At 43.1% G+C, this 25058-nt stretch overlaps 1 protein-coding gene across 1 annotated transcript in view; it reads right to left on the bottom strand.

The window, feature by feature from the left end:
- Positions 1-25058, bottom strand: part of kcnh5b (potassium voltage-gated channel, subfamily H (eag-related), member 5b) — a 103061-nt gene that overhangs the window by 39674 nt on the left and 38329 nt on the right. Inside the window, exons 7-8 of the mRNA XM_023951926.2 lie at positions 21252-21409; positions 20834-21105 (exon numbers count right to left, since the gene is read on the bottom strand). Coding sequence (XP_023807694.1) covers positions 20834-21105; positions 21252-21409 — 430 coding nt within the window. The remainder of the gene's footprint in view (positions 1-20833; positions 21106-21251; positions 21410-25058) is intronic.

Genomic DNA, 25058 nt, shown 5'->3' with positions numbered 1-25058 from the left:
TGTTAACAAACTTTAAAAAATGTAATGTGATAGATTTTTTTTTTCAGTTTTCAGTGGACAATTTTAAAAACATAACTAACTTCTTACTATTTATGTAAACATTTAAGCTGAAACTTCTTTAGTTACTTTCTTCACCATAACTTTTTTGATAAACGATTCATTTTTTAATAAATTCAGCCCGTACCATTTAACTTTAAAGCTTTTTCAAACATCATTTTGCATCTTTCAACTTTCCTGCCTGTGTTAAATCTCTTCAGGCAATTTCTAATAGCTTTTAGTTACCTAAAAGTCATAATACAGGGGTTGACCAGCCCAGAAATTTGCACTGGCCCACAGGGCCAGTAGTTTTTGAAAGTAACTGGCCCTGCCTGAAAGTTACTGGCCGGACACCACGCACAGCGAGACCCGCCGCCGCAGGCGGCACCCAAGTGACGGACGCCGCAACTTTAGGGCATGCCCCCCCGGAAAATTTTAATATGGTGCAATTTGGTGCATTCTGGTGACATCTAGCACTTATTTATACACTTTTCAATTACTGAAAACAGACCACATCAAATTGAAATCTGCTCTAGTCTGTTTCAGATATTTTGAAGAGAGCACTGCAGTGTAGCAGGAAAAACTAGTTAAGAAGTTTCCATGCTGCTTCTAATCACTGCTATTTCACATTGGTTCCTAATCAATAGTTAAGAAGTTTTATTTACTTTTTTGCTTTGACTGCCTTGAGTTTCTGCTTTTTGTTACTGTTTCAAAGTTACATTTACTGTTTTAGATCCTTAATTACTGTTATGTTGTTCAAATTTGCAGAGTTACTTGTTTAAAGTTGCAAAGTTGCATTTACTTTTTAGTTACTTTAGTTACTTAATGAAATTAAATAATTGAAAAATTAAATTACTGAGATCCTTCTGCTTTTGACTAGAAATACTTACTGCTTACAGTGTTGTAAAGAAAAACAAAATTAAGTACTTTGACATTATACTGCATTTGAGTCTGAGATTCAGGTATTTGGAGTTGCCTTTGATTAACATTCAGCTTAAAGCTTAGTGGATACAGTTTCATCTTCAATGCATTCATTAAATATCTTGCTGTCCATACTACAAATTCCACCCATTACTCCATCTTGGGGAGGTTTGAGAAACATCTGTGCGTTCGTTTACTCTTTGTCCAACTTTCCAAGCTATTTTCGCGCCATTAAGTTGCTCCGACGGATGCGGAGAGATGCGTGGTGCGCACGCATCTCCGCACCAGAGCTGAGCGTGGCGCGGTGCGCACCACGTGACCAAAATAATCATGGCGGACGTCAAACTTTCAAAGCGATGAAGACGAGGTAAATCTACACGTTTTTGCAAAATATACTTGATTGAAAAAGGTGAAAATTATATTGACCGTTAGATATTTTAGTGGCCCGAGCGGACAAGTGAAAAATAAAGTCTTGTGGTCCGTACTGCTCGAAAAACAGGACCGGGCCAGCGGGCAAATGGCTATGTCGAGCCCTGTAATAATTTTAGTCTTTTAAAGTTTATATTGCAAATGAACTCACACAGAAATATCTTAAAGTAAAAATTGGTCTAAATATAGTTTTAATAAAATAGTATACAAAATATTTCAGACTGATTAACTGTATAAAACCCAGCTCAATCTCCCACTCAGTGCTAGATTGTCAGCTGACTCGCAGTCTGTCTGCCTATTAGCCCTGGGTCCGGCCCTCATTTGCGCATGCCCGCCTTACTAACGAGCAGAATGCTGCATAAAGGACACCGTACGACAGCATCACCTGTACGTCATAAGTGGGTGAAACTTCCATTAACCTTACGAATAGTTCAGGACACACTTACGACAATGGCACATTCCATTTTCATGACGGCTCCGAGCCTTAAGGGAACTGCGAGACACACCTGCGCTCCTCTAAAGATGCAGCCTCTCCTGTCTATGACCCTCTACGGACCCTGACAACCCAAAAACCTGCAGCACCCATACGGGTCGACCCCCGTACGCTGCATGTGACTAAGTCTTTAGATGGGCTTTCACAACTCCAAAAATCAGCTTCAGAGTAAAGTAAACTAGAGACTAACTGCGCAGCAACCCAGACCGGAGCTGACTAGTCATTCATTTATAATTAGTCAGTTTAGTATAGTTGGCTACAAACAGGCTCCTGGATAGATTTCATACAGGGTTTGGACAACATCCCACCACAGAGTCTGTTGTTGAAGGCAGCCAGGAATAAACGTGGATTTTTGAGGTGCTCGATATGAGTGCAGTCTCTCATACCGTGCACCATAAACCTCCCTTGATGTTCTGGCAAAGAGGGTGGAATTATCAGATAAAGTCTCAGGTGAAGGGACCAGATCTCATCTTGGAGGCAGAGGTCATTTTGTTGCTGTGCTGATCATAAATCTGTTAGTCTTAATTCCATGAGGTGTGCCTCAGGGTTCAATTCTTGAACCCTTTTTCTTAATGTGTAGAGGCTCTTTGTATGTCAGATGATGCATACTAATAATGTGTCATATCACAGTTAATTTGATGGCAGTAAGCTTTATCCATACATTTCTGAAGTTTTTCTTTTTTTTTTTTAATGTTCTGTTATTTTAATTGCTGCAAAGTTGTTTGGAATTACTTTGTTTTAAAGATGCAGTACAGGAAATGTGGCATGTTTCCTTAAATATTTATTAATTTTTCAAGCAGCTTTTAAAGTAAACCTTTCTAGGCTGTGGTGGAGGTTCTTTATAGAGTCTGACTGAAAAGGATGCAGATTGTAGACAGTTCAGTAAATGCAGTCAGGCTGCTGTTTGAAGCTGTCGCTTTAATTCTATATTTGAGTTAGACCCGTCCCTGACGGCTCAGCGTGTATTTAAGTCTGCACCATGGTCAAAAAATGGATCTGATGGAGGAAAGCCACAGAGTTTCATCCCTGCAGGTTTGTTCGCTGACAGAGCTGCCTGAAGGAGGTCTGCAGGAAGCCTCCTTCAGCCTCACAGTGACACAGAGAAGACGATGGCCTGCCTGTTTGCTGTCAATGCTGTGAGCGTGCAGGCGTGTCACAGTGAGGACGGATCCGGAGCATCCAGAGAGCATTACTTAACCAAACTGAGCACAATTGAGCTGTGAGCCTAATGATTACATTTGAAAAAAAAGGGCAAAGATCGTGAAACTGACATAGCAGTAAAGCTGCCACTGTGGCTCACTTTGACCTTCAAGGCTTTTCTGTGCCTGAAGGTCTGATGATGATGATGATGATGATACTGATGTCAGGCAAGGAAACTCATTTGGTTTGTTTTCATCCATGAAACTTCATTCTCATTGAGGAGTTGGGCAAACAAATGCAGAAACAATAATTCACTTCCCATAAATGCCTTTTCTCTGAGAAAGAGAGACGGATGATGAAATATTGCCTATTATCTTCTCTTTTCTGGGAGAATCACTCCGACTTACTTTATGTGATGATTATGTAGCTATCCACCTATTTTGTGCAGATTTTGAGGAGAAAAGAGGGAGAGTGTCCGGCCGTCTATCCACACCAAGACCCCCGCCAAAGCGGTAGCGGTAGCCAGGGCGGCCCAACACCGCCATAGTTTAGCAGATAGAGGGAATCCGCCCGCCAGTAGGCTTCCCTTTGTCTTCCATCTGCACTTTGAGCGAAACGTCGGTGGAGGATTGTCAGGAAGAATGAGTGTCAGGACAGAAATCTACGCCCCAGTTCACAGACTGCAGAAACCTCTACCGTGCCGTGCACGCATATTCACATAAAAACCACTGTGTACTGACTGATTAATGAATGACAACGACTAACAAATATCTCCATGGAATAGTGTTTTACAAAAAGCCGATAAACTGTTGTGCAGAGCCTGCAGACAATAAAGCTATATTCTCAACACCCTCTGGAATACGCGCTCAAGCAACCACTTCCATTAAAAGGTTGATGTAAACCTGCATAAATGTGTTTCGGCCTTTCACGTTTAAAACTGTCACATTCTGCTGTTGCGACGCATGTTTTTTCTGACCACTTTCGGGCTCTACATATAAAACGCTCGGCCAATGAACACGCGTTGAAAGTTAAACCAGGTTGAACTTTGACCAATCAGGGACTTGCATTTGGTAAAAACATATGGATGGCGTCCCTTTTAACACAGAAGTGTCAGCTTTTTGAAAATGAATCATGAAAAAGTAAATAATGATTGCAATTTGTGTTTGGACAGAATTCTATGACACCAAGTCTTTCATATGGCCAGCCCCGCCCCCAGGCTAACACACACACCCACTTTCTGCATGGAGCTAGCGGTGAATGGATAAACGCTTTCCTTTCATGTGCACATCCATCTTTGCAAAAGTTAGTGTGTCGTTTGTTTTCGTGGGAGAAACGCAGACGCGCTGCTGAGGCCGGCTCTAGGTTGAAGTCATGAAATGGGCGGCCCATCCTAGTCTAAACATTCTTTGATCACACAGTGATTGCTGCTGATGAGCAGAAGACTCTGCTTTCCTGTAGTTGGCTCTCCATCGATCGTGGCACGGCAAACAAGTTTCAAAGATAAAAATAAAGCCTCCAATGATGGGACACAGTTTTCTCAACAACAAACAGCCTTTATGAGCTCTTTTCATTCTGTTTGTTCTCAAATGTTTTTGTCCCGATGTGATGTCGAGTGTTGCATCTCCCTAATAGCAACACATCCAAACGCATCACAACGCCTTGACTCTGGTGCTGAAGTTAACAAGACATCAGGGAGCGTGGAGGCTCTCTGTGGGTTTGAGCAGAGCTAATGAAGTCATGGAGGAATACACTCATCTCACCCTATCAGCCTGAAAACAATGGAGCAATGGGGGGGGGCTGTGTCGGTGAACTGATGACCGTTTTGGGTGAAGTCTCAGGGTGAAAAAGTCATGACAGTGACAGCAAAGGTTAGCTACGCTGCATCTTTCAGCTTATTCAGAAAACACCGATTCACACCCACAGTCGTCTCACAGGGCAAGAAAGTATATCATATCGATCGCTTTAATCCAACAGAAAAGCCTAATTATCTCAAATATATTTCTGATTAGGTAAGCAGCAGAGTACATGGGAGAGTTCTCAGTGTAATCCCCAGTTTCGATCATGACACTGAGCAGGAAACTGCATCAAAACATGCAGCAAAACCAGAGTCAGGAAGGGGAACATCTGATGTTAGAGGCGGGGGTCTGACAGGAGAGAAGACGGAATGAGGAGCATCTGTATACAGATAAAAGAGAAGTTCATCCTGGAATAACCTTCAGCCGTCTGCAAAGCAAAAGCACTCAAGTGTATCAAATTAAAAAAACTCATTTCTAATAAAGCTAAAGTACTTGATATGAGACACGCCCTGCAACAGACAGGCGACCTGTACAGGGTGTACTGTACTCTGCCTTCACCCAATCGTGGCCGGGTTCATCTTCGGCAGCTCCGTGACCCCGAAAAAAATGGGATGAGGAAAAGGATGGATGGATGGATGGATGGATGGATGGATGGATGGATGGATGGATGGATGGATGGATGTTAGATACAGTCAGTTTTAGAAATAAGTCATAAATATCGTAATATGGACCACGCCTGGGGCTGCACGATATGAGGAAAACTGGCGATATGCGATGTTAGTGATTAATATTGCGATAACGATAACATTTGCGGTAAATAAACAAATAGCAAAAAACAAACAAAACATCATTACCATTTTCATTGCAACAGTTTCAAAATTACACTCCAAATGACCCTCGTCGACATCCGAGGCAAACATCTAACATAAAAGGGCTCCATCTGATTGGTCAACAACGTGAAGGGGTCCATCTCATTGGTCAAATGCATAAATGGATTTATTTGATTCGTTAAATACTTCAAGCTGCCATAAGATTGTTTAAGCATATTTAAGGTAACCATTAATTGCAATTTTCGGTGTCTTTTGGCATATGCATATTGCACTGCTTGATATCGCGATAACGATAAATTTGCGGTAGATTGTGCAGGCCTAACCACGCCAATAGAATAACTTTTAAAAAAGACTATTTTTATATTGTCTAAAGTGTCTAAGGTTTCTTTCCTTTCACTGAAATATAACCAGCAAACTATATGTCATATATCAAGTCCAATTAGTTAAGCAGCCTGATCTGATTCATCTAGCTGAACGACGTAGGAAAGTCTCCAAAACAGAGATGGTGTCTGCCTCCTGAACTGAAGCAGGATCATAAAGAGGACTCTAAGGACTGAAGGCTCCTCAGCCTCTGGTAGTTTAGGAAATTCAGAAGATGAAGTTGAAGTGGAAATAACAGAGCTGTGAGCTCTTTGAAATAAGATGAGGCTTTCCTGTTTGAATTTAAACTCTAGTGGCATGAAAACGAGTAGAAAGGCAGCTGTAATGCCGAGTCCCATTGCTGAGCGCATGCTAGTCTCGTCTTGAGTTTAAAAAGGTTTTGTCTAACGATGCCTTCAGGGTCATTTTGTGAAGCCAGGAAACAAGTGCATGCACACTGAAAACGGTTAATCAGACTCTCCTTTCAACAGATGACAAAGGAGCTGCTGGACCTTCAGAGGCCTCAGTTATTCCTTCAGCTCGGATTGAGCTCTAAGCACTGGAAGAAGCCTGTCCCTGGACTGATTCCATTCTTTGGGCTGTTTCGACTTCCATCCATTTTCCGAACCCGCTGTGTCCCTTTCAGGGTCATGGGGCTGCTGAAGGCAACCCAGCTGGTGTTAAGTGATTGCAGGGTACTCTCTGAACAGGTCACCAGTCTATTGCAGGGCCACACACTCGCACACGGATGCACACACAGGGGCAATTTAGAGACACCAATAAACCTATGAAGCATGTTTTTCGACTGTGAGAGGAAGCCGATCCGGCACGTACAGGGAGAACACGCAAACTCCACACAGAAAGGTTCCAACTGGGATTTGCCACCAGGACCTTCTCACTGTGAGGCGAACAACACAACAAAAACAACACAAACAACACAACAACACAAACCAATTCAAAGACATCTTTGAAGATGCAAAAGAATGAAGGTGTGTTGTGACACCGACTCTGTGACCCAGATACAGGAGAGTCTTTGTAACATTTCGCTGACTACACTGCCTTCCCCTGACACTCGAAGCAGACATGGATGGTTCTTCAGTTGGGTCAGGTTGGTTCTGGAGCAGAGGGATGCTCCGAGGTCAGATCTAACATCGGAGTCGGCTACAGACGTGGAGACACTCTTTCCTGTTTTCATGCCGGCTTGGTCTCATTTTGCGTGCTGTCAGCAGACACCGCTACCCGGACAAGTTTAGTACATGTGACCCTTGGTTGAGACCTCCTGATGCTCCTGTGCAACTGCCGCCTCAACAAAGCCCTTTGTGCCACAGATGATGGGAGGGATCATAAGAACGGGGAGAAACAGCTTGTTCCAAGTCTTCTGTGTGGAAGTGCTGCAGATATTCGAATCATAAATGAGAGAGCAGAGAGTGCTTTGCCGTGAGGATGATCACAGCCGATTGGAATTATGCAAACGAGTTGAAAATCTCGACAAAAGTGAAGCCCGGAGTGATTTCTCCAGCGCACGTGAACCCATGCAACTGGTATTAATTATTTATGGTCAAGCTCCAGCGCACGCTATGAAATTTATGACTATCAACATGTTTTATCAAAGGCAGAACCTTAAGCTTGCAGGGACTCGGCACACTTTCAGACACGTGCCAGTGGATGCCTTTTATATTCAAATGTTCTGACAGCAGACAGTCATTTCCTAAAACCCTCAGAGGCCTTCGGAGCTTCTCACGCCAGAGCAGATGAAGTTTTATGGACCGGACCAAAACGGCAAATAAAAACACAAATGAACTGAGTTAGAATGGCTTGTTTCATACAGGCCTTGTTTGTTTTCCCACAATGCATTATGGCATTACCATCGTTGCATGTGAAAATGACATGAGGAAGATGAAAAATGCATGCAGTGAGTTCAGGTCGTCCTCGCCTGACCCACTAATGTCGCTGAGATTTCTGCATCGGATGCTCTCATAACTCTAGATGTTGAACCCATCAGAACATTTTCTGTGGATCCAGAGTTCAGTTCTTTCCTGGTTTCAGAAATAACTTGATTCACCGTAACTTGATTTCTTTTTGTCTTGTTTGTGAATTATGAAATAATCGGACATTTGCGATTACAAACCGAGGCGGGTTCTGATAATCTCTTTTAAATGGTTTTGGACGATCACCGCTTGAATGGTTGACTTTTCACACTGGATGATTGACTTCTTAAATTCAGTGAAGTAGTAGTAGAAGCTAGGTTTAGAATGGTGGCTCACCCTAAAATATGAATTTTAGATTTTAGGCTGAAGTATTAATACATAAACAATGCTTTATGAGCTACGATAACAGTGAAACTTATTCAATTTTCATTTATTTAAAGTCTCAGTCATTATGGAGAAGATATGCAAATCCACCATTGCAAAAGTTTGGATGTTTGTTTTCGTGGACAAAATGCAGACAGACTGCCGAGGCGGGCTCTAGGCTGACGTCTTGAAATGGGTGGCAGCCACATGGACCGAAAGGCGGAGCCTCAGAGATCGAGTCCTGTTACTGCCAGGTTGGAAAGTGAGTCAAAGGTAATATATATTAAAAATACGGTGAATGGATAGAATTTACTCTGAAAGGCTTAAGAATAGCATGATAAAGGCCCTTTATGGAGAGATAAAAAAGGTTGAACGAACAAAGATGTTTACTCCAGAAGGGAATCTGACGATGTATGAATGTAGAAGCACAATGACGACAGACTAAACTAGATATGATTAACTCTTAACTTATTGAACTTTTAGGTCTCTGCTGGAAATGATTAATTTTCTAACCTCAGATTTTTCTCATTTGAGGTCACAGGGATGCTGGACCCGACTGTCCCACTCTCCCCTGCCAGGGAACACAAAGACAGATGACCACACAAACAAACACACACACATTCACACCTCTGAGTCAACAATTCACTCGTCAAGCAGCAGGAAATTGGAGTGTACATCTGGGGAAAAAGCCACACATGAACTAGGAGAACAAACAAACGCCACACAGAAAGGACCCAGCCGGGATTTGAACCAGTACCTTTACACTCTGAGGCGAGAGCGCTAACCACTACACAATTATGCATCATGCCGCTACAAATCAAAAATAAATGGGTGACACCCGTACCTAGGAGCTAGGTCTTAGGTCTTTTTTTGATGTACGAAACACAATTAATCACTACTTTAGTTGAAATATAGTACTACCATAGTGCTAGTAGCACTAAAAACTATTGATAAACATTTATAAAATGTTTATGTTTTCGTTGTCTGAGCTGGAATCTGGCTGAAAACTGTGTGTCTGGATTGCTCCAATATTGCTCACCATTTTTGTTGCACTACTGTGCGAAGGGCTGTAAGCTAAAGAGAGAGTGTAAATAAAGGCATTGTGGGAAATGAAGGCAGGCTTTCTCCATGCTAACAACTCCAAGGGGAATTTCTGATGAACTCCTGAACACTTTGAAAATAGATGAAAAGATGATCGGAGTTAGAATTTAATTAAATCTAAACTGAATAAGTTTTTCTGTTATTGTAACTCAAAAAGTATTGGTTTTATATGAATATTTCAGGTATTGAATTAGCTGGACCCAAAAGCAGACAGGGACTATGTTTGAAGTGCATTGTATGCAGTTTATTAAACGTAGAAGTAAATGACTGAGAGGCAAAGTTCTTGGATTGAAGATCAGGTGGAGCAGTGAACATGCAGGAGGCCAGTTAGTCCAGAGACTATTTCCTGGGGAGGATGATGGCGAGGAGGAGATGAATCCAGAAGGTCTTGACATAGCTGGAGTAGACTTGACTTGGATTGGTTTGCTCTAAGAAGCTTGACTTGGCTTAGCTTGGCTTGACCCAGCTTGACTCAGTTTAGATAATCTTGGCTTCTGCAAGGCTTCACAGCAATCTGTGAATTCTTCCATTGAGAAGCAGACAAACCAACAACGGCTGGAGGGCATGACGGACTACTAAAGGTTGTCTGATTGGATGCAGAACAGGTGTGAGTGACCGGATCCTCAAGCAGGTGTGCGAGGGCGGCCCCCACACCTGACAGAATACTTCAACCTAAAATCTTAAATTATTATTTTAGGGTGAGCCACCTAAACCTAGCTTTTATTTCAAACTGTAGTTAAGAAGTCGATTTAAACTTTTTTATCCAAAACCAGTTAGCAGAGATTACCAGAACCCGCCTCAGTTTGTAATCATGGATATCCAATTTTTTCATAATTAAAGGAAAAGGGGAAACAACAACGCAGCAGATAGTACATTATAAGGAAACCGCAGAGGAAGTGGGTGTGGTTTAGCCTGTGGGCGGGGCTGGCAGCGCAGACTCTTTCTAGAAGAGGCAGTTCTCCCCTTTGTGATGTCACAACATGAGGACCCCACTCGTTTTCGTGGATTGGGCGGGGCTGGTGCTCAGAGCGCAGGTTCTTAGAGGAATACTCAGACATCTGTCCCCTACCCCTTCCCTGGTGGGGGGTGCGGGCCCCTTGGCGATGGCGGCCGTGTCCCTTGGGTGCTGGCTCCCTGGGCCCGGCGGTGCTCTCTCCACACGGTGGGGGGGTTCATATTACACCTGAGCCGGGGGTGTTCGTGTCCCTGGGGGGTGGGTCCTGGTCCTTGCCCCTGAGCGCTGGGCCCCGCCAACCTTCCAACATGGCCGAGCCTGGTCGGGCCGTATTTATAACACCCCTTGTGGGCCCTCTTTTTTCCCCGGTGTTCCCCCTCCTGGGCGGGGGCGGCGGGCCCCTGCCTTGCTCCTCCCTGGACCAACCGTGGGCCGGGCGGATGGCTGCCTGGAGTGCGGAGCGGGTCTCCCTTGGGGGGTCCTGGCTCGTACCTGGGGTGGGGGCGGGGGGATGCCCGGAACTCCTGGGTGGTGGTGGGGTGCTCGTCTGGGGCTGTGGGCGTCCTTCTCCGGTGGGGCCCTGCGTTGGGCGCTCCCGGCGCGGCGGGGGGGCTGCTCTCCTGGTTGGGCTGGGGCGGAGCTCTCTTTCCCTCCGTGCCTCCCTGCTCTCTGGCTCTGGGGGCCTTGCGGCGGTCCTGCTGGCCCTGGCCTGGGTGGCGGGCTTGGTCGCCCGGGCGGCGGTTGTTCCCTGCCGGTTCCCGTGTGGCGTTGGGGGGATTTCGGCTGCCGCTGCCGCTGCTGCTACGGTGGGGGTCTTGGGGTGGGGATGGCTGGGCACTCTCCCTCCTTCTTGTCACGTTCCACCATCCATTTTAGAAGAACATAAACACTCACCTGAGCACAGGTGTTAGCTCACCTTTGCACTAACAGTTTGCATGATTGAATGACTGAAATATTTCACACTAGTTGGTTATCAGGCATAAGTATGCGTGTGAACACTATCTGTTTTGTGTATATGTCGACAGGTGGACATTTTTGCAGCTAACAGGTGTGTTTATAACATTTGAGTGTGTGTGGATAGGCCCCGCCCTTTTTGTATTACATTTGAACCTTACCATAATGATTAACAACCAGTAAACTTGTTGCTTTATGCTGCTTCATGGTCTTACCCCCCTTCCCCTCCTATTATCACCCTCCTACCCCCCCCCCCCCCTCTCTCTAACGTCCCTCTCTCTTCTTCCCTTCTTTCCTTTTCCGTCCGGTCCAACACCAAAGATTTTCAAACATGATTGAAATTAATAAAGTTTGGCCTCAATTACAAAAGGGGTTTATTCAGTCATACCTTTGGTTTGTCAGAAGATTAATAACCCCTCTTGTTAAAGTAAAATATGTCCAACACAAGAGGCCCTCAGCTTGCATCTGCCTGCCCAGCTGTTGGACAGGACAAGTTAAAAAAAAAACAAAAAAAAAAAAAAAGAGGAATACTCAGACTTACATGAACGGATCGAAATATGGCTTTGGGGTTGTTTTAAAAGCTCAAAAAAGTTGATTTTGCCCTTTGAGTCTTTGTTTGAGAATCTGGTTTGACTGCGTTTAACATTGATATACAGCATTATGATATGATACTAACCCACAAGTTAACACTTTCATTCAAGGTTCATTTAAAGTATAGCCACAATTTTCAAGACTTGTTCTGTTTTTTTTCCTTTTGTTTGCCAGCTGCTGCTGCAGGCTGCTGCCTTTGTACGTCACGGCATGAGTGTCTCCGTTTGTTAGCAGCAGAGTAACAGCAGCTTTGTTTGCTGACCTTGAGGTGAACAGTGAAGAAAATTACACCTCACTCTTTACATTCATTATTTAGAGCAGCCGGAGCCGGTCTGCTCCCGGCGCCGTGTTTAGCTTCCCGTTATTGGGGATGCCGTGACTTTGTAAAGATGCTGAGCAGAGAACGGCTTTGTGATGAAAGAGAATCAGGCTGTGAGGACATGAAGGAGCCTCCAGAGGGCAAAAGGGGCACGGAGTCAGAAACTTCACAAGCAGCCGTACACAGACTCACAAAGAAGAAAGGGGAAACACACAAAAGAAGGAAAGAGGAATCAGGAAGACAATTGATTCATATTTGTTTAAACCTAAAACAGTTATAAGATAATCAAAGTGCTTTATAATTAAAAAAAATAATAAGGAAAAGGGGAAACAACAACGCAACAGAGAGAAATAAAAGCAAATTTAACACGGAGGGAAAAATTGAGTCTTTGGATGAGATTTAAAAACATAAAAGGACTGAACAGTCAGGAGGAGATGTCCAAAGTTTTAGACCAAAAACAGCAAAACCATGTTTGTGTGCAAATCCGAGCACGCTCAGTAGAGGCCCACACAACAGCTACTGTTTGCACTATACCATTAGTTGTGATGATGACATGCCCTTAAGAAAGTCAACCAAACACAAGTCTTGTGCGCCGTCTCAGGAAGATTTCCAAAACCTCGGCAGTCTGCAGAGAAAAGTCTACAGAGGTCACAAAAGAGATGGAGATGGACTTCAAGCCTCTGTTCTGGGAGGAAAACACAACAGTTCATGGGAAATGTGAGAGGAAATGAGGAACAAGTTGAATGGTTAATTTTACCACTGATGAGGCCCCGCCCCCATCCCCAACACCCCCACTTCAAACTTGTGATTTCGCCTACAGGGACAAAAACACTGCTGGCCTCTTCCCCCCTTCCAGTTTTTCAGCATGCACTGGTTTCCGAGAGCATCTGCCTCTGCTGCTCCAACTTTCTAAACTAATCGGTGAGTCTCGGCTGAGAGGCTGGGGGGGGTAACACTCCAGCCATCACTCCATCATCCCTCCTCCACTAGATTTCCTGTCTCCTCTATCCTTTCTTCCCACGTTGTCATTACCTCTCACTGTCGCCTACTTGTCCTCCCCCCTCCGTCATTCACTTTCATCTTCTCCCTCTCTGCAGTCCACGCCCCCGTCTGGCCCCCCCTGTCCACCCCTGCCGCTCTGTGGAGAGCTGGATGGATGGGCTGTGGTGGTTGAGTGGAATGGCAGACTGGAGCACATCTTGTAAAATCTACACTCAACTCTGTGGAAGCAGCTGCAGGCTCCACTACCCAGGCATATCTTCCAGTGGGGGGGGGGGGGGGGGGGTGTCAAGAAATAAAAATCCAGAAGGAAAGAACAATATTAATATATTACACACAGAAAATTGTCATTTTACTGTAGAAGCAATTTTTGCTGCTACAAGAAGAATTGACAGTCTTCATGCCTTCCATTAGACATCTTCTTTGGCTGCTTCCTTTATCCTCCTCCTCTCCATCCTCCTCTGTCACACCGACCACCCTCATGTCCTCCTCCTCCAGATCAATGACCTCCTCTTTGGTCTTCCTCTCTTTCCCGGTAGCTCCAACCACAGCCTCCTTTTACCAACATCATCAGTGATCCTTCTCTCAACGTTTCCAAAACCATATCCATCTGCTTCCCTGCATTTCCCTCCAGAACATCTACCATGATCCTTTCATCTTACCTGAAACCTTCCTCCACCCATTCCAACCTGCTTGAACAGGACTCTCTACCTCTTTCCTACAAGCTCTGTTGACCTGGACTGTTGACCCTTTCAGTCCTCCACCTTCTTCACCTCTGCTCCCGGTAACCTCACCGTTATGCTTGCCTTCCACTCATTTACTGCAGCTGACCTCCATTCTTCTGTTTTTTTCCAGTACAAACCTCCACCTCTCTAGAATTTGGCAGCATTTCTTTGCCCCAAACTTTCTGCAGTGAGACTTTACAAGAACCACACAAGTTAGAAACTTTGATATGTAGGAGTAAAAACTGAATTTTCAGTAGACAGAACTGGAAATATCACATCTGCGTTCATAATTCCCATTGAATGTGTGTTGATAGGTTGACTGTGGTATTCTGAGTGATGGCATGCATCCAATCAATTTATTCTGAACATGACAGCAAGGCGTGCCCCAGCAGGAGGGACGTCTGCATTGATGGATGCAGACAGACATGCCAAACAGATTTTCTAGTGTTCCCTTTCTGCTGCCGTTCAGGTGTCAGAGACTCAGAGTTTCCCAGCCGCCATTTAAATTCCTGCTACGAACAGATTTTTGTACTTCCTTTAAGCTGCACACTTTTTCTTTCAACAAAACAATTTAAATGTTTTACTTGGGTAATTACTCTTGCCGTAAAACAAAAAATGATCCTTACTACAACAGAGTAAGAAAGAAAACTGCTTCAGGGTTTCAGCAGAGCTTCAACCTTTTTTTTTTCACTTTTCTAATGTCTCTATATCTGTTTTCTGATTGGCTGCCTTACATCCATTTCTGAACGATTCTATATTTATTTCTCATTGACATGAATCCTCTACAGATTATGGGGTTGGGAGCTTCTCATGAGCTTTCATGCACAGCTGACTGGTGTCTATAAAGAAACATCTGTGTACTTTTAGAACCTGAAAATGTTCCTATATCTGTACATTTATGGATTTATGCATCAGTCATGCTCTTCACACAGATGAATGACTCTCCCAGCGTGGGTTCATTTAAAAGACACTGCTTGTTGGAAGCTGCCGCATTACTTTCCACTGCAAACAAACCAGCAGATTCATCACCTTAACCTGGAGTTAAACGCATGCAGGCGTCTGCAGGTCAGCGTTATGCAGCTGGCAGCGGCAGTGCACGCACACGCCTGAAGGCAGCGACACGAGCAGAAGCAGAACGGCTGAGCAGGTGCTTCATACGGCTCCGTCATCTCTGCTGGTGACATGAAAAAACCAACTGTGTGCCTTTAAGTGAAATGTTCCTGCTGATCCACAAACACAACTCTCCCTGTGGATTAGATTCTTTTTGAGACCACCCTGTAATTTCAGTTGCTATCGGACCCAAATATCGGACCTTTTTGAACATTTCCGTCCTCCAATTGGCATTTGCTTCAAACAAAGACTTCCTTCTCCCAATAAGCTAGCGATGTTGTGAAGAACTTAGTGGATGTCTTAAACATGGTGTTTCATTCACTTCATGGGTAATCAGGATAGTGAGTCAATTGTATTTGGGGGGATGGAGACACCTTATTGTGTGTTTCCGCATAATGGTCTCACTGTGTTCATCGTGTCTGACATAAAGGAGCAAAAACCAAAAAATTCTCAAAAAGTCTCATAGTGTCATAAGCAGACTATCATCAAGACCCAGAATTAATGTCAGATTTTGTGACAGACCCAGGAGTGGAGCCCTGCCAGTAATAATAATAATAATACATTTTATTTGTTAGGTGCAAAGTGAAAATAAAAATAAAAGGAATAGAATATACATTTAACCCTTGCGCTAAGATTAAAATGAAATTAAATCACACTATCTGTCACACACAGGTGTGTGAAATTTGTTCTCCACATTTGACCCATCACCTGGGGGAGCAGGGAGCTGCAGAGACAGCTGTGCTCGGGAACCGTTTGGTGGATTTAACCTCCCAATACAACCCCTTAATGCTTAGTGCCAAGCAGGGAGGCATTTTTAAAGTCTTTGGAATGACTCGGCCTGGGTTTGAACCCACTACCTTCCAGTCACAGGTGGACACTCTGACCACAAGGCTACTGAGCTGGTTGATGACCGTCAAGATGACCACTGACGTGTTCTCCCTACCATGACAAAGGTGGATAAAGGTGGAAAGATTTCATGTAATCCATGGACACCAGTGAAGATCACAGATCATTGAAGAAAAAAGTTCAGTGCACTGTCTTGTGGGTGTAGATGACCCAACTCCCAATGTCAAAGTACCAAGAATAGCACAAGGGTTATAATAGGCCAGGAATAACAAGTTATGGGGGGGAAAGGCAAGTTGGAAAATGTGTGTTTTTAGTTTCTTGGTGACAGTGACAGACCACAACCAGTACCAGAACTTGAGGACCTCTGCTCTCAGACAAAGTTTAGCAAACGCCAGATTTGAGGGGTATTGGGGTTTCCAGGAAAACCATTCACAACCGACTCCACCGCTTTGATTGGCATGACAGACAACCATACCAAGACACCGCAGTAACCTGAACCCGATAGGGCACGTCTGGGAAAAGTGGAAGCACAGACTGGAGGACCGTACCCAAGCCCCAAAGGACCTGGCAGAACTGCATGTAGCACTTGTGGAGTAGTGGAACGCCTCAGAACAACATCATGAGTCTAGAGAGGAGCAGCAGACGTCACTGTCAAGCTGTCATTGCAGCAAATACCTGCTATTGACATGGTAAGTGTTCTGTTTGCTATTGTCTTACTTTTGGGGTAGTAAAAAACAAACGAATGAAAAGGACATTTCTTCTCATTAATTATAAGTCAAATCAAAGAGAACTTTTACATGTTTCATTAAATTTCAGACCAAATAGGAAAAACACTTGTGGAAATAACAATATCCCTAACTTAAAGCAAGTACTTCCTGCTTTTACCAACCAATGAAAATGTGTTTCCCAGTTTTGACCTTTAAAAACTGGCTCAACTAAATTTGTATTCAATTAGCTTGTCTTTCTAAGCTCCACGTGTTAGCAGCAGATAGCGTAATAAACTTGTTTGTCCCAAAGGCTCCTCATTGTTTCCCTGGCGTCTCTTTCAGTGGCGTGCAGTGTAAGTCAGACATCACAGCTCTCGCTGTGCTCAGCAGGACATTATCAGGCAAAGTGGATCAAACTCACTGAAGAAATCCAGGAAAATGAAGACATTTTTAATGAGCTTCTGTGAGCAGAACTCCTTCCTGAAGGCACATCTGTCCCCATGCTGACAGTTTACCCCCCCCGTCCAAGCCTCCTAATGATAACATGGGAATGCAGTGATGTCATAAAAAAAGAAAAAACAGGACAAATGAAATTAAATTACCGCATCTTTAGACGATATGATTTATCAGCTTTTTCAGCTCAATTACTTCAACCAGATTGAAGCGAACCATCCAGAGTGGCCGGCCTATTATCCCCCCCTCAGCAGCACATCTGTGTCACCCCTCAGCTCGCCGTCGCCAGGAGAGACAGTTTGTCATGTGAGATTAACGCTGAGGACTTCTGAGGGGGGGGGGGGTCAAATGATCTGTCATGCAGTCTGGTCATTTCAGACAGACGCGCTGCAGTTTGGACATCCTCCCCTCTGTCATGACGTCTAATGGGGGATGGAGGAGGTAACCTAATCGAAGCCCAACTTAAAGATCTCAGAACCCTAACAGTGATGAGACAGGAGCATCTGACGGCCAGAACTCTGGTTTAATGCACCTGAAACTGCTGCAGTTTATTACAAACTTCAACCAACGAGACCTGAGGCAAAAACAGAAGCTTCACATGAACACAAAATTAACCAGAGGGATAAAAAAAATCCAAACAACACAACTTTGCAACCTTTTCAAAAACCTGAAGCTGGTTTGAGGCTTTGCCATTTTTTGGAACCAATCTGGCAAATTTTAAAACTTAAGGACATTAGCACTTTTTGTTTTGTTTACTTTACCGTTTTTTTAGAAAGTGTATCTGTATCTACAGACATGTTCAATCACTTATGATCAGTAATGATTTCAAATCAATTAACTGTCCCAAGAAGGTCATATTTGTAATAATCTTATTTCACCCTTTGCGAAGAACAATACTTTTTTCGGTTAAGTTTCCTTCATGAACAGCAGGACAAAGCTTGTGGAGAAACTTGCGTAGCAACACTTGTGTGTAAGAGTTTTGAAGGTGGAAGCCCAAAATTTGCACTGAAGCATGTTTACATAGGTCAGTGCTTCTCAAATAGTGTGTGGGGGGTGCAATGCAATGCAAGGGAGGGCGTGCCGTAGTGGCGGTTTAAGGCACAGGTAGTACGGGCAATTGTCCGGGGAGCAAATTTAACGTGGGGGCAGTGGTGACAGCGGCTCAGTGCTAGGAAAAAAATCTGTGCCACAATTGGTTTCCTATTATCTGTTCTATCACAGAGTTTGTAACTATTCATTCATTCATTCATTTTCTATACCGCTTGTCCCTTTCGGGGTCACGGGGCTGCCGGAGCCTATCCCGGCCACTTGTGGATGAAGGAAGGGGACGCCCTGGACAGGTCGCCAGTCTGTCGCAGGGTAGAATGTCCACAATCACACATCCATTCACTCTCACAGTCGTACCTATGGTCAATTTAGAATTGCCAATGAAACTATGAAGCATGTTTTTGGACGGTGGGAGGTAAACTGTAAATAAACTGTAAAGTTTATCTACTGACATTTTGTCAACAGTGTGTGAGATATGTGAATCTTCTGGAGCAAAATATTAGTAGAAAGTTTGATTTTCTTTAAGATCTGTTTGTTAAAAAAAAAACAATAAAAGATAGAAAGCACATATTATTTTATGCTGCACATGTGTTTGGGATTAGATGAACAGCAATAATAAGCAAAAGAATAACGGCTTGTGTCTTGTGTTTTTGAACTCGTATGTTGTCCAAAAAAAAATAAAAACTTACTTATAAACAATAGTTCAGATACAAACATTTAAAACACGTTGGTCGCTACACTGACATAAATAAATACAAAACTCTGTATTATTTTAGCTGCTTTGCTGCTCCTTCTGGGTTTTACTCTGAGAGAAATGGGCCAGAATGGTTGAAAACGGCAGTTCAAAGTCCATGTCTGCCTCCAAGCACCGTCAATATCAGACAGAGGCACCTGATTGGTTAGAATCTGGACCAATCAGCAGCTGTTTGATGGCAACTTTGTCATCAAACTGAAACTTAACTCAGCAAAATCAAAGATAGCAAAAAACGCATGCGAAAACTTCTTTGGTAATGGCAATAGTGGCAGTTTTATCACGCTTAGTCGCGCTAAGAGTAGTCAGCAAAATTAAAAGATAGGAAAAAAGCGAGATTTGACACAACGCACGCGAAAACGTGATTTGCAAATGCAAAAAAAGTTTGTGAAAGCAAAAAACATATATATAACCTGAAACCTGTGAATCCCCGTCCCTGCAGCAGCTCTTGTCTCCTGTCACATGTGGCTGCGTGTGTGAGAAGGAAAGGGGAGGGGTAGTGTGCTCAGGCTGCCAGGTGAAACGCGTAGCGCTAGATTGCGCAACACCAGGATCATGGCATGCCTTTAGATTACTCAGCTCATGCTAATAATGTCATTCTTTATTAACTATTGTAGACATTTTGATGATGGTCTTCATTTTCTCATAAATGTTTTCTTTGTCTGCCTGTCGTTTAGATGGTGTCAGTATTTGACATACAGACAGCAGGTAATGCAGGAAAACAGCTGCACTTTATGAGATCATAAATAAACAATCCATCATTTAGAAATAAAATCAGCACAATGTTTTTATCTATTTCTTCAGACTGAAGATGTTAAATATATTGGTGCTGCTGTGTTAATGTTTCAGATCAATTTACATTTAATATTATTTATTGATTGAATTATTTTTCTCAGCATCAAATGGTTCAATTGGTCAAAATGTTTCTAGTTTAATAAGGACTTACTTATTATTTTTAGGCACTTTAAGCTTCTTTTCTGTTTTATACTATAACAGGGTTTCTGTTTGGCGAAATAAGTTTAATATTTGATGAAAGTGGATTTATATTGCTTTTTTTCTTTTGTTAATGTTAGAACACACAATTTTAGGTATACTTACACAATTTCTATAGATACTAACCTAATATATTGTCAACGCGCGAGTGAGTGTGTGTGTGTGGGTGGGGAGGTTATGGGGGTGGACATTTTCTTTTTCCTAGGGGGGAGCTGGCAAAAAATAATTGAGAAGCACTGACATAGGTGAATAACAACACTTTACACTGGAAGTTGTTGTCCAGGGTGGTGTGAACATAGCATTAAAGGCAGATTCACACAGGAAGTTAGGGCCTTTACAGAGTAACTGATTTGATCTCATTTACTTGTTCGTTTCCTCTTCCTTCCTGTGTTCTTCTTTTGACTATCATTGTCACACGTCGGTGCTTTGGAAAACTTAGGGAAAACAAAAACTGATCCATTTCAATCAGATGGGCTGAAGCAGCAGGATCAGAATGAAGAAAAACTTGCACTAAGACAGAACCGAAGAAAGACTCGGAAAAACTCTGCAAGAATAAAAATGAGATTCCAGATTCACCAAGGGAGTACAGACTCTCACAACGTTTAGACAGATCTAATAAACCATGTTTTCATTAACCTGAGCACCCTCTGTAATGTTTCTGTCTCTTATGTATTCCTCAGCTGGGAATGGTTTTTGTCATGTCTGTGTGTGAGAAGCACAAGTGCACTATAGGACACAACAAAACAACACAATCAGGCTTTTCCTTCAACATCATGAAACCAATCCGCCACCTCGGTGATGAAGAAGCGTCTGCATGGCTTATGAAACGTCAGCTTCGCTTTGTGCTTGTCCACCGTTCAGCTCATCAAACCACAGAGACTCAACAATAAGCAAATGTGGAGCAGCGACGCTCATCATCCCCATACAGAGACATTTCACTCAGAGCTGTGGACAGGCTCGGGTTCTCCATCAAAGTCTCTACTTACATCCAACCATCATCATGGCCACAGAAAAGATCTTCTCTCCGTCCGTGGTGGGGGCGATGTTGCCAAATCCAATGGTTGTCAGGCTGGTCATGGTGAAATACAAAGAAGTGATGTAAAGGGAGTCCTTGCCGGGACCCCCCTCCCATCGACCGGAGCCGCTGACGTTGTAGCGATACGGCGATCCAATGCTGATGGCCAGCTGGTAAAGCCAGCTGTCCATCTTGATGGTGTTGGTGACCTCATCGATGACCTCATAATCCCCAATGCTGTACCTGCCAATCACAAACAGGACCGTCTTCATGAGAACACTGGCTCAAAAAAACCATCACAGCAAAGAGTGAAGAGGAGGAAGTGGAGGGAGAATGGAGGAGCATCATGAGGAGACGAAGGAAATGATCCTCAGTTAGTAGGTATTTACCAGATGCAGGCCAGCCAGTGGGCCACCAGCCCGAACACACAGACCAGCAGGACCAGAACCGCAGCCCCGTACTCCAGGTAGTGGTCCAGCTTTCTGGCCACCCGACCCAGACGCAGCAGCCGGACCACCTTCAGGGAGCTGAACAGACTGCTGATGCCCTGAAGGGTCAGAGAAGGAGATGAGACAAGAAGAAAGGGTAAGCAGAAGGGGCAGCCATGTTGTGATGGTCAGACGGGTTTCTATTTCATCCGAGGAGAACATTCTAGTTCTCCTCGTTGTGAACATGTCAGGGCAGCTTGTTGTTTTCCTTCCAAAACTTGCATGACCTTGTTGTGTCATGAATCAGTTACTGTGAAGCGGCACCAGTCAGCAGCAGCGAAAACTTCCCTTTGCGGTTTGCAGAAACATACAAGAAGAATAATTCATGCAGAAAACAGCAGCCTAAGAGCTTTTGAATTAACCCAAATAAAGTACAACTATTAAAGTGTCAACTCCTCAGTCTATTTATAACCATGAGTCTTAGTTTATTTTTGCTGCTGGAAACCAGCAAAAAATCAGGAGCCACAGGGAGCTTCACTGGGATTTCAGAGATGGAAATGGAATTAATAAGAGTAATATTCAACTGTTTTGTTTTACAAATGACAGGGTTATTTATGAGCAACATTTAGTGGAGAGGATTTTTATTCAGCTTTAAGGTTCTCTGCAGCAGAACAACAAACAGGAGGAGTTACTCTGCTGAGCTGGTCCAAGATTCTGACCCAGAGTTTTTGATAGATAGTTTCAGCTTCATCCCTCCTCATGTTCCACCACCAACGCATCAGACTATGTTACATCTCAAACCAGGGCCGTACATGCCGGTGTGGGCGCTCCCTCTCACATTTAGGAACCTGAGCGAAGTGTCGCGTGGTGCACGGGTTTCAAATGCAGACTCAGGGGTTGAAACTTGGTTTAGAAAAGATGCTGTGTTCATGGAATGTCATTGTTAGAAGATACGTCAGAGCGATGAAGAACCTAACAAATAAACAAAACCAATTAAAGTTGAGAGCAGCGTTGTTGGACCCACAGGTGCTCCATCTCCTGATGCCCATCACTCCCCACATCTGCTCTTGCGACCCTGATCTAGGCTGCATATGACAGATTCATGGAAAATATTTATATATATTTTTTTTTTCTTCTTCAAAATGGGAGATTTTCTGTTCGTTTTACCTCCATAGCAACCACTTTGTTTTTGGGTCGCTTGGGGTTCACAAATAGGTCTCTGTCATTTTCAGAAGAATTAGCAACAAACGTTTTTTGTTAAGAATTTTTATACTGTATGTTATATTTTCTTGTGCGGCTTGACTCATATCAAATGTTCACAATACGCTGGTAAAAAATTTGCAAGCAACAGGGAAAGGCCACTTTTCCGACCTCGCCACACTAACGCCATGAAATGAATCAAATCAAGTCCAACTTGATTTATAAAAGATAGCACTCACTTCTCATACATTGCACAACTCGAATCGCTTCAACATTTAGAAGAAAAAAAAAACAACACACAATATTACAATAAAAACCCACCCTTCCCACTCCCCACCGTTTACACACATGACCCTTGACCCCACAAACAATGAATACTGATGAAAGTAACTCCTCAAAGAAACTTCAGGCTTGGCTCTGCTGTGAGGAAACAGTATTTGGGAATCTCTTCATACCAGGAGCCAGCTTGGCCATTGGAACATGACCACAACGCCCACCCAGACCGGGACAGCAGAGGGGTCCACTTCACAGCCGTGAGGCTGCAGGGGCAAACTCCAGCTGCCCCAGCAAGGGGTAACAACCACCAACACAGCAGGAAAGATCCCCACAAGAAACACTGGGGCTAAAATCATGATAAGATACTAAAATTAGAGACATAAGATGAATATAGAAACATACAATTGAGAATAGGATTAAAGGCCAAAAATTTAATAAAATAAACAAAATAATATAAAACCAATAGACTAAATAAGCAGATAAGATCAGTTAAAAGCAAAATTAAAAAGGTGGGTTTGAGCCTCTTCTTAAAAACCTCTACAATATCTACAAAGTTTAAAACCAATAATTATTTTCCAAGTAGCTTCCCAATGATGCACAAGGAGTTAAGAGGTGACAAATCAAAATCCCTCTGAGGAGTTTACATTTGTAGAACGTATGAAAAGGTGATTTTTATTTTGGAAAATTTAAGATGGTGGCCTCTTACTGAGGTCAAAGGTCAACACAATTTAAGTCGTGGTTGAAGACTGGACCTGGTGGCATGCAGTGTGTCTGAATTTTTTGTGAAGATTGCTCATACAAAAGGTTTTTTTCTATTCCATTTGTGGGAAAATATGGAAATCACTTTGCCAACTTGTGGCCGCCCAGCCGTTGTCTACTGAGGCCATCCCATAATAACTTTAAATTTTCCTTTGTATATACCCGATATGTGTGTTTTGGTTTTGTTAGGGGATTTTGAAATATTTATTTTAACCTCATAAGAGGTTAAAATAATTTTTTTTGGGCAGTTTTACTGCTGTGATATCATTTTTTGTTTGGGGGGGGGGTCATTACTATGTCAAAAATTCGTAGATACAAATGAATAATTAAAGCACGACAACTGAAAAAAAGATGACAAACAAAAAAAAGGGACAGGAGGAAAAGAGTAAGAAGAATTTATGGTCGACATGAGAAACCAGCTAAGATTGTGACGGAGAGCAGAATCAGGCCTAACAATGATTCGGTTACTTCAAAAGTGGCCCAAGTCCAAGAGGTTTGTTTTTCCAGGAAATGATTTTAATTGCATGGCTTAAAGGGAGGCTATACCAAATGATTAATACTTTACCCAGATTTAGCAGCAGTTCATAGCTTACAAATGCTATAATATGAAGCACCTCACTTTTATCATTTCAGAGGACTAACAAACTAAAGTCTCTGGACTTGGGCCCTTCTTGAATTAAACAGGGGCGCTGCCATTGTGGATAACTAGTGCTGCCATCTATGGGATGTAGCAAAACCCATGCAAGAGAGGCCCAAGTCCAGGAATTTTGCACTTAATGCATTTTAAAAAGTCAGCAGCTCTTCTCTAACCCAACAGTTTTTGTAAATTCTTTTAAAAACAAAGTGCTAAAAGGCACTAAGTCAAGGGTCCCCAAATCCAGGCCTAGAGGGCCGGTGTCCTACATTTTTTCCAACCGTCCTGCAATTGAAGCTCCTTATTGTCTAAATGTACCTGATCCAGGTAATCAGCAGCTAATAAGGCAGGATTTATGGAAAACTAGCAGGACACCGGCCCTCGAGGCCTGGATTTGGGGACCCCTGCACTAAATACACAAGTGAGAGAAGCTCCTCCCCCTAAAGATCACAGGTCATCAAAGATGAGCGTCAGTTTCTCCTTTGATGCAAAATCACACAGAAACTCTGGAAAGTAAAAAAACGATGCCACTTTCTCCACATGGGATTAAAACAATAATTATCAATACCAAATCAAACAGCTAATGAAATCAACATCAAGCCCTCTAATCCATTAATTTTGTGTACTTTTTACAGCAAGAACTTGTTTTCACTGTTAATATTCATAAGTTCAAGAGTGAAATATGTGAAAATTCCACCTTCATCATCACAACTTATGTATAAAGCAGATTTCCAAAAACTGCCCTTGAAGAAGAAAAAAAATCAATGATTAATCAAATCAAATTATTATTTGTTCAAATCGTTCTTTTGTTCTCCGGCTCTATGCCTGGCATGTCCAAAGTCCGGCCCGTGGGCCAAATGAGAAGAACAGATTTATTTATTTATGTGATCAAAACCAAA

The sequence above is a fragment of the Oryzias latipes genome, chromosome 22 (assembly GCF_053564925.1).
Source record: "Oryzias latipes strain Hd-rR chromosome 22, Olatipes_Hd-rR_3.1".
NCBI classification, from domain to species: Eukaryota; Metazoa; Chordata; class Actinopteri; order Beloniformes; family Adrianichthyidae; genus Oryzias; species Oryzias latipes.
This window is presented reverse-complemented; position numbering and strand designations above follow the sequence as displayed.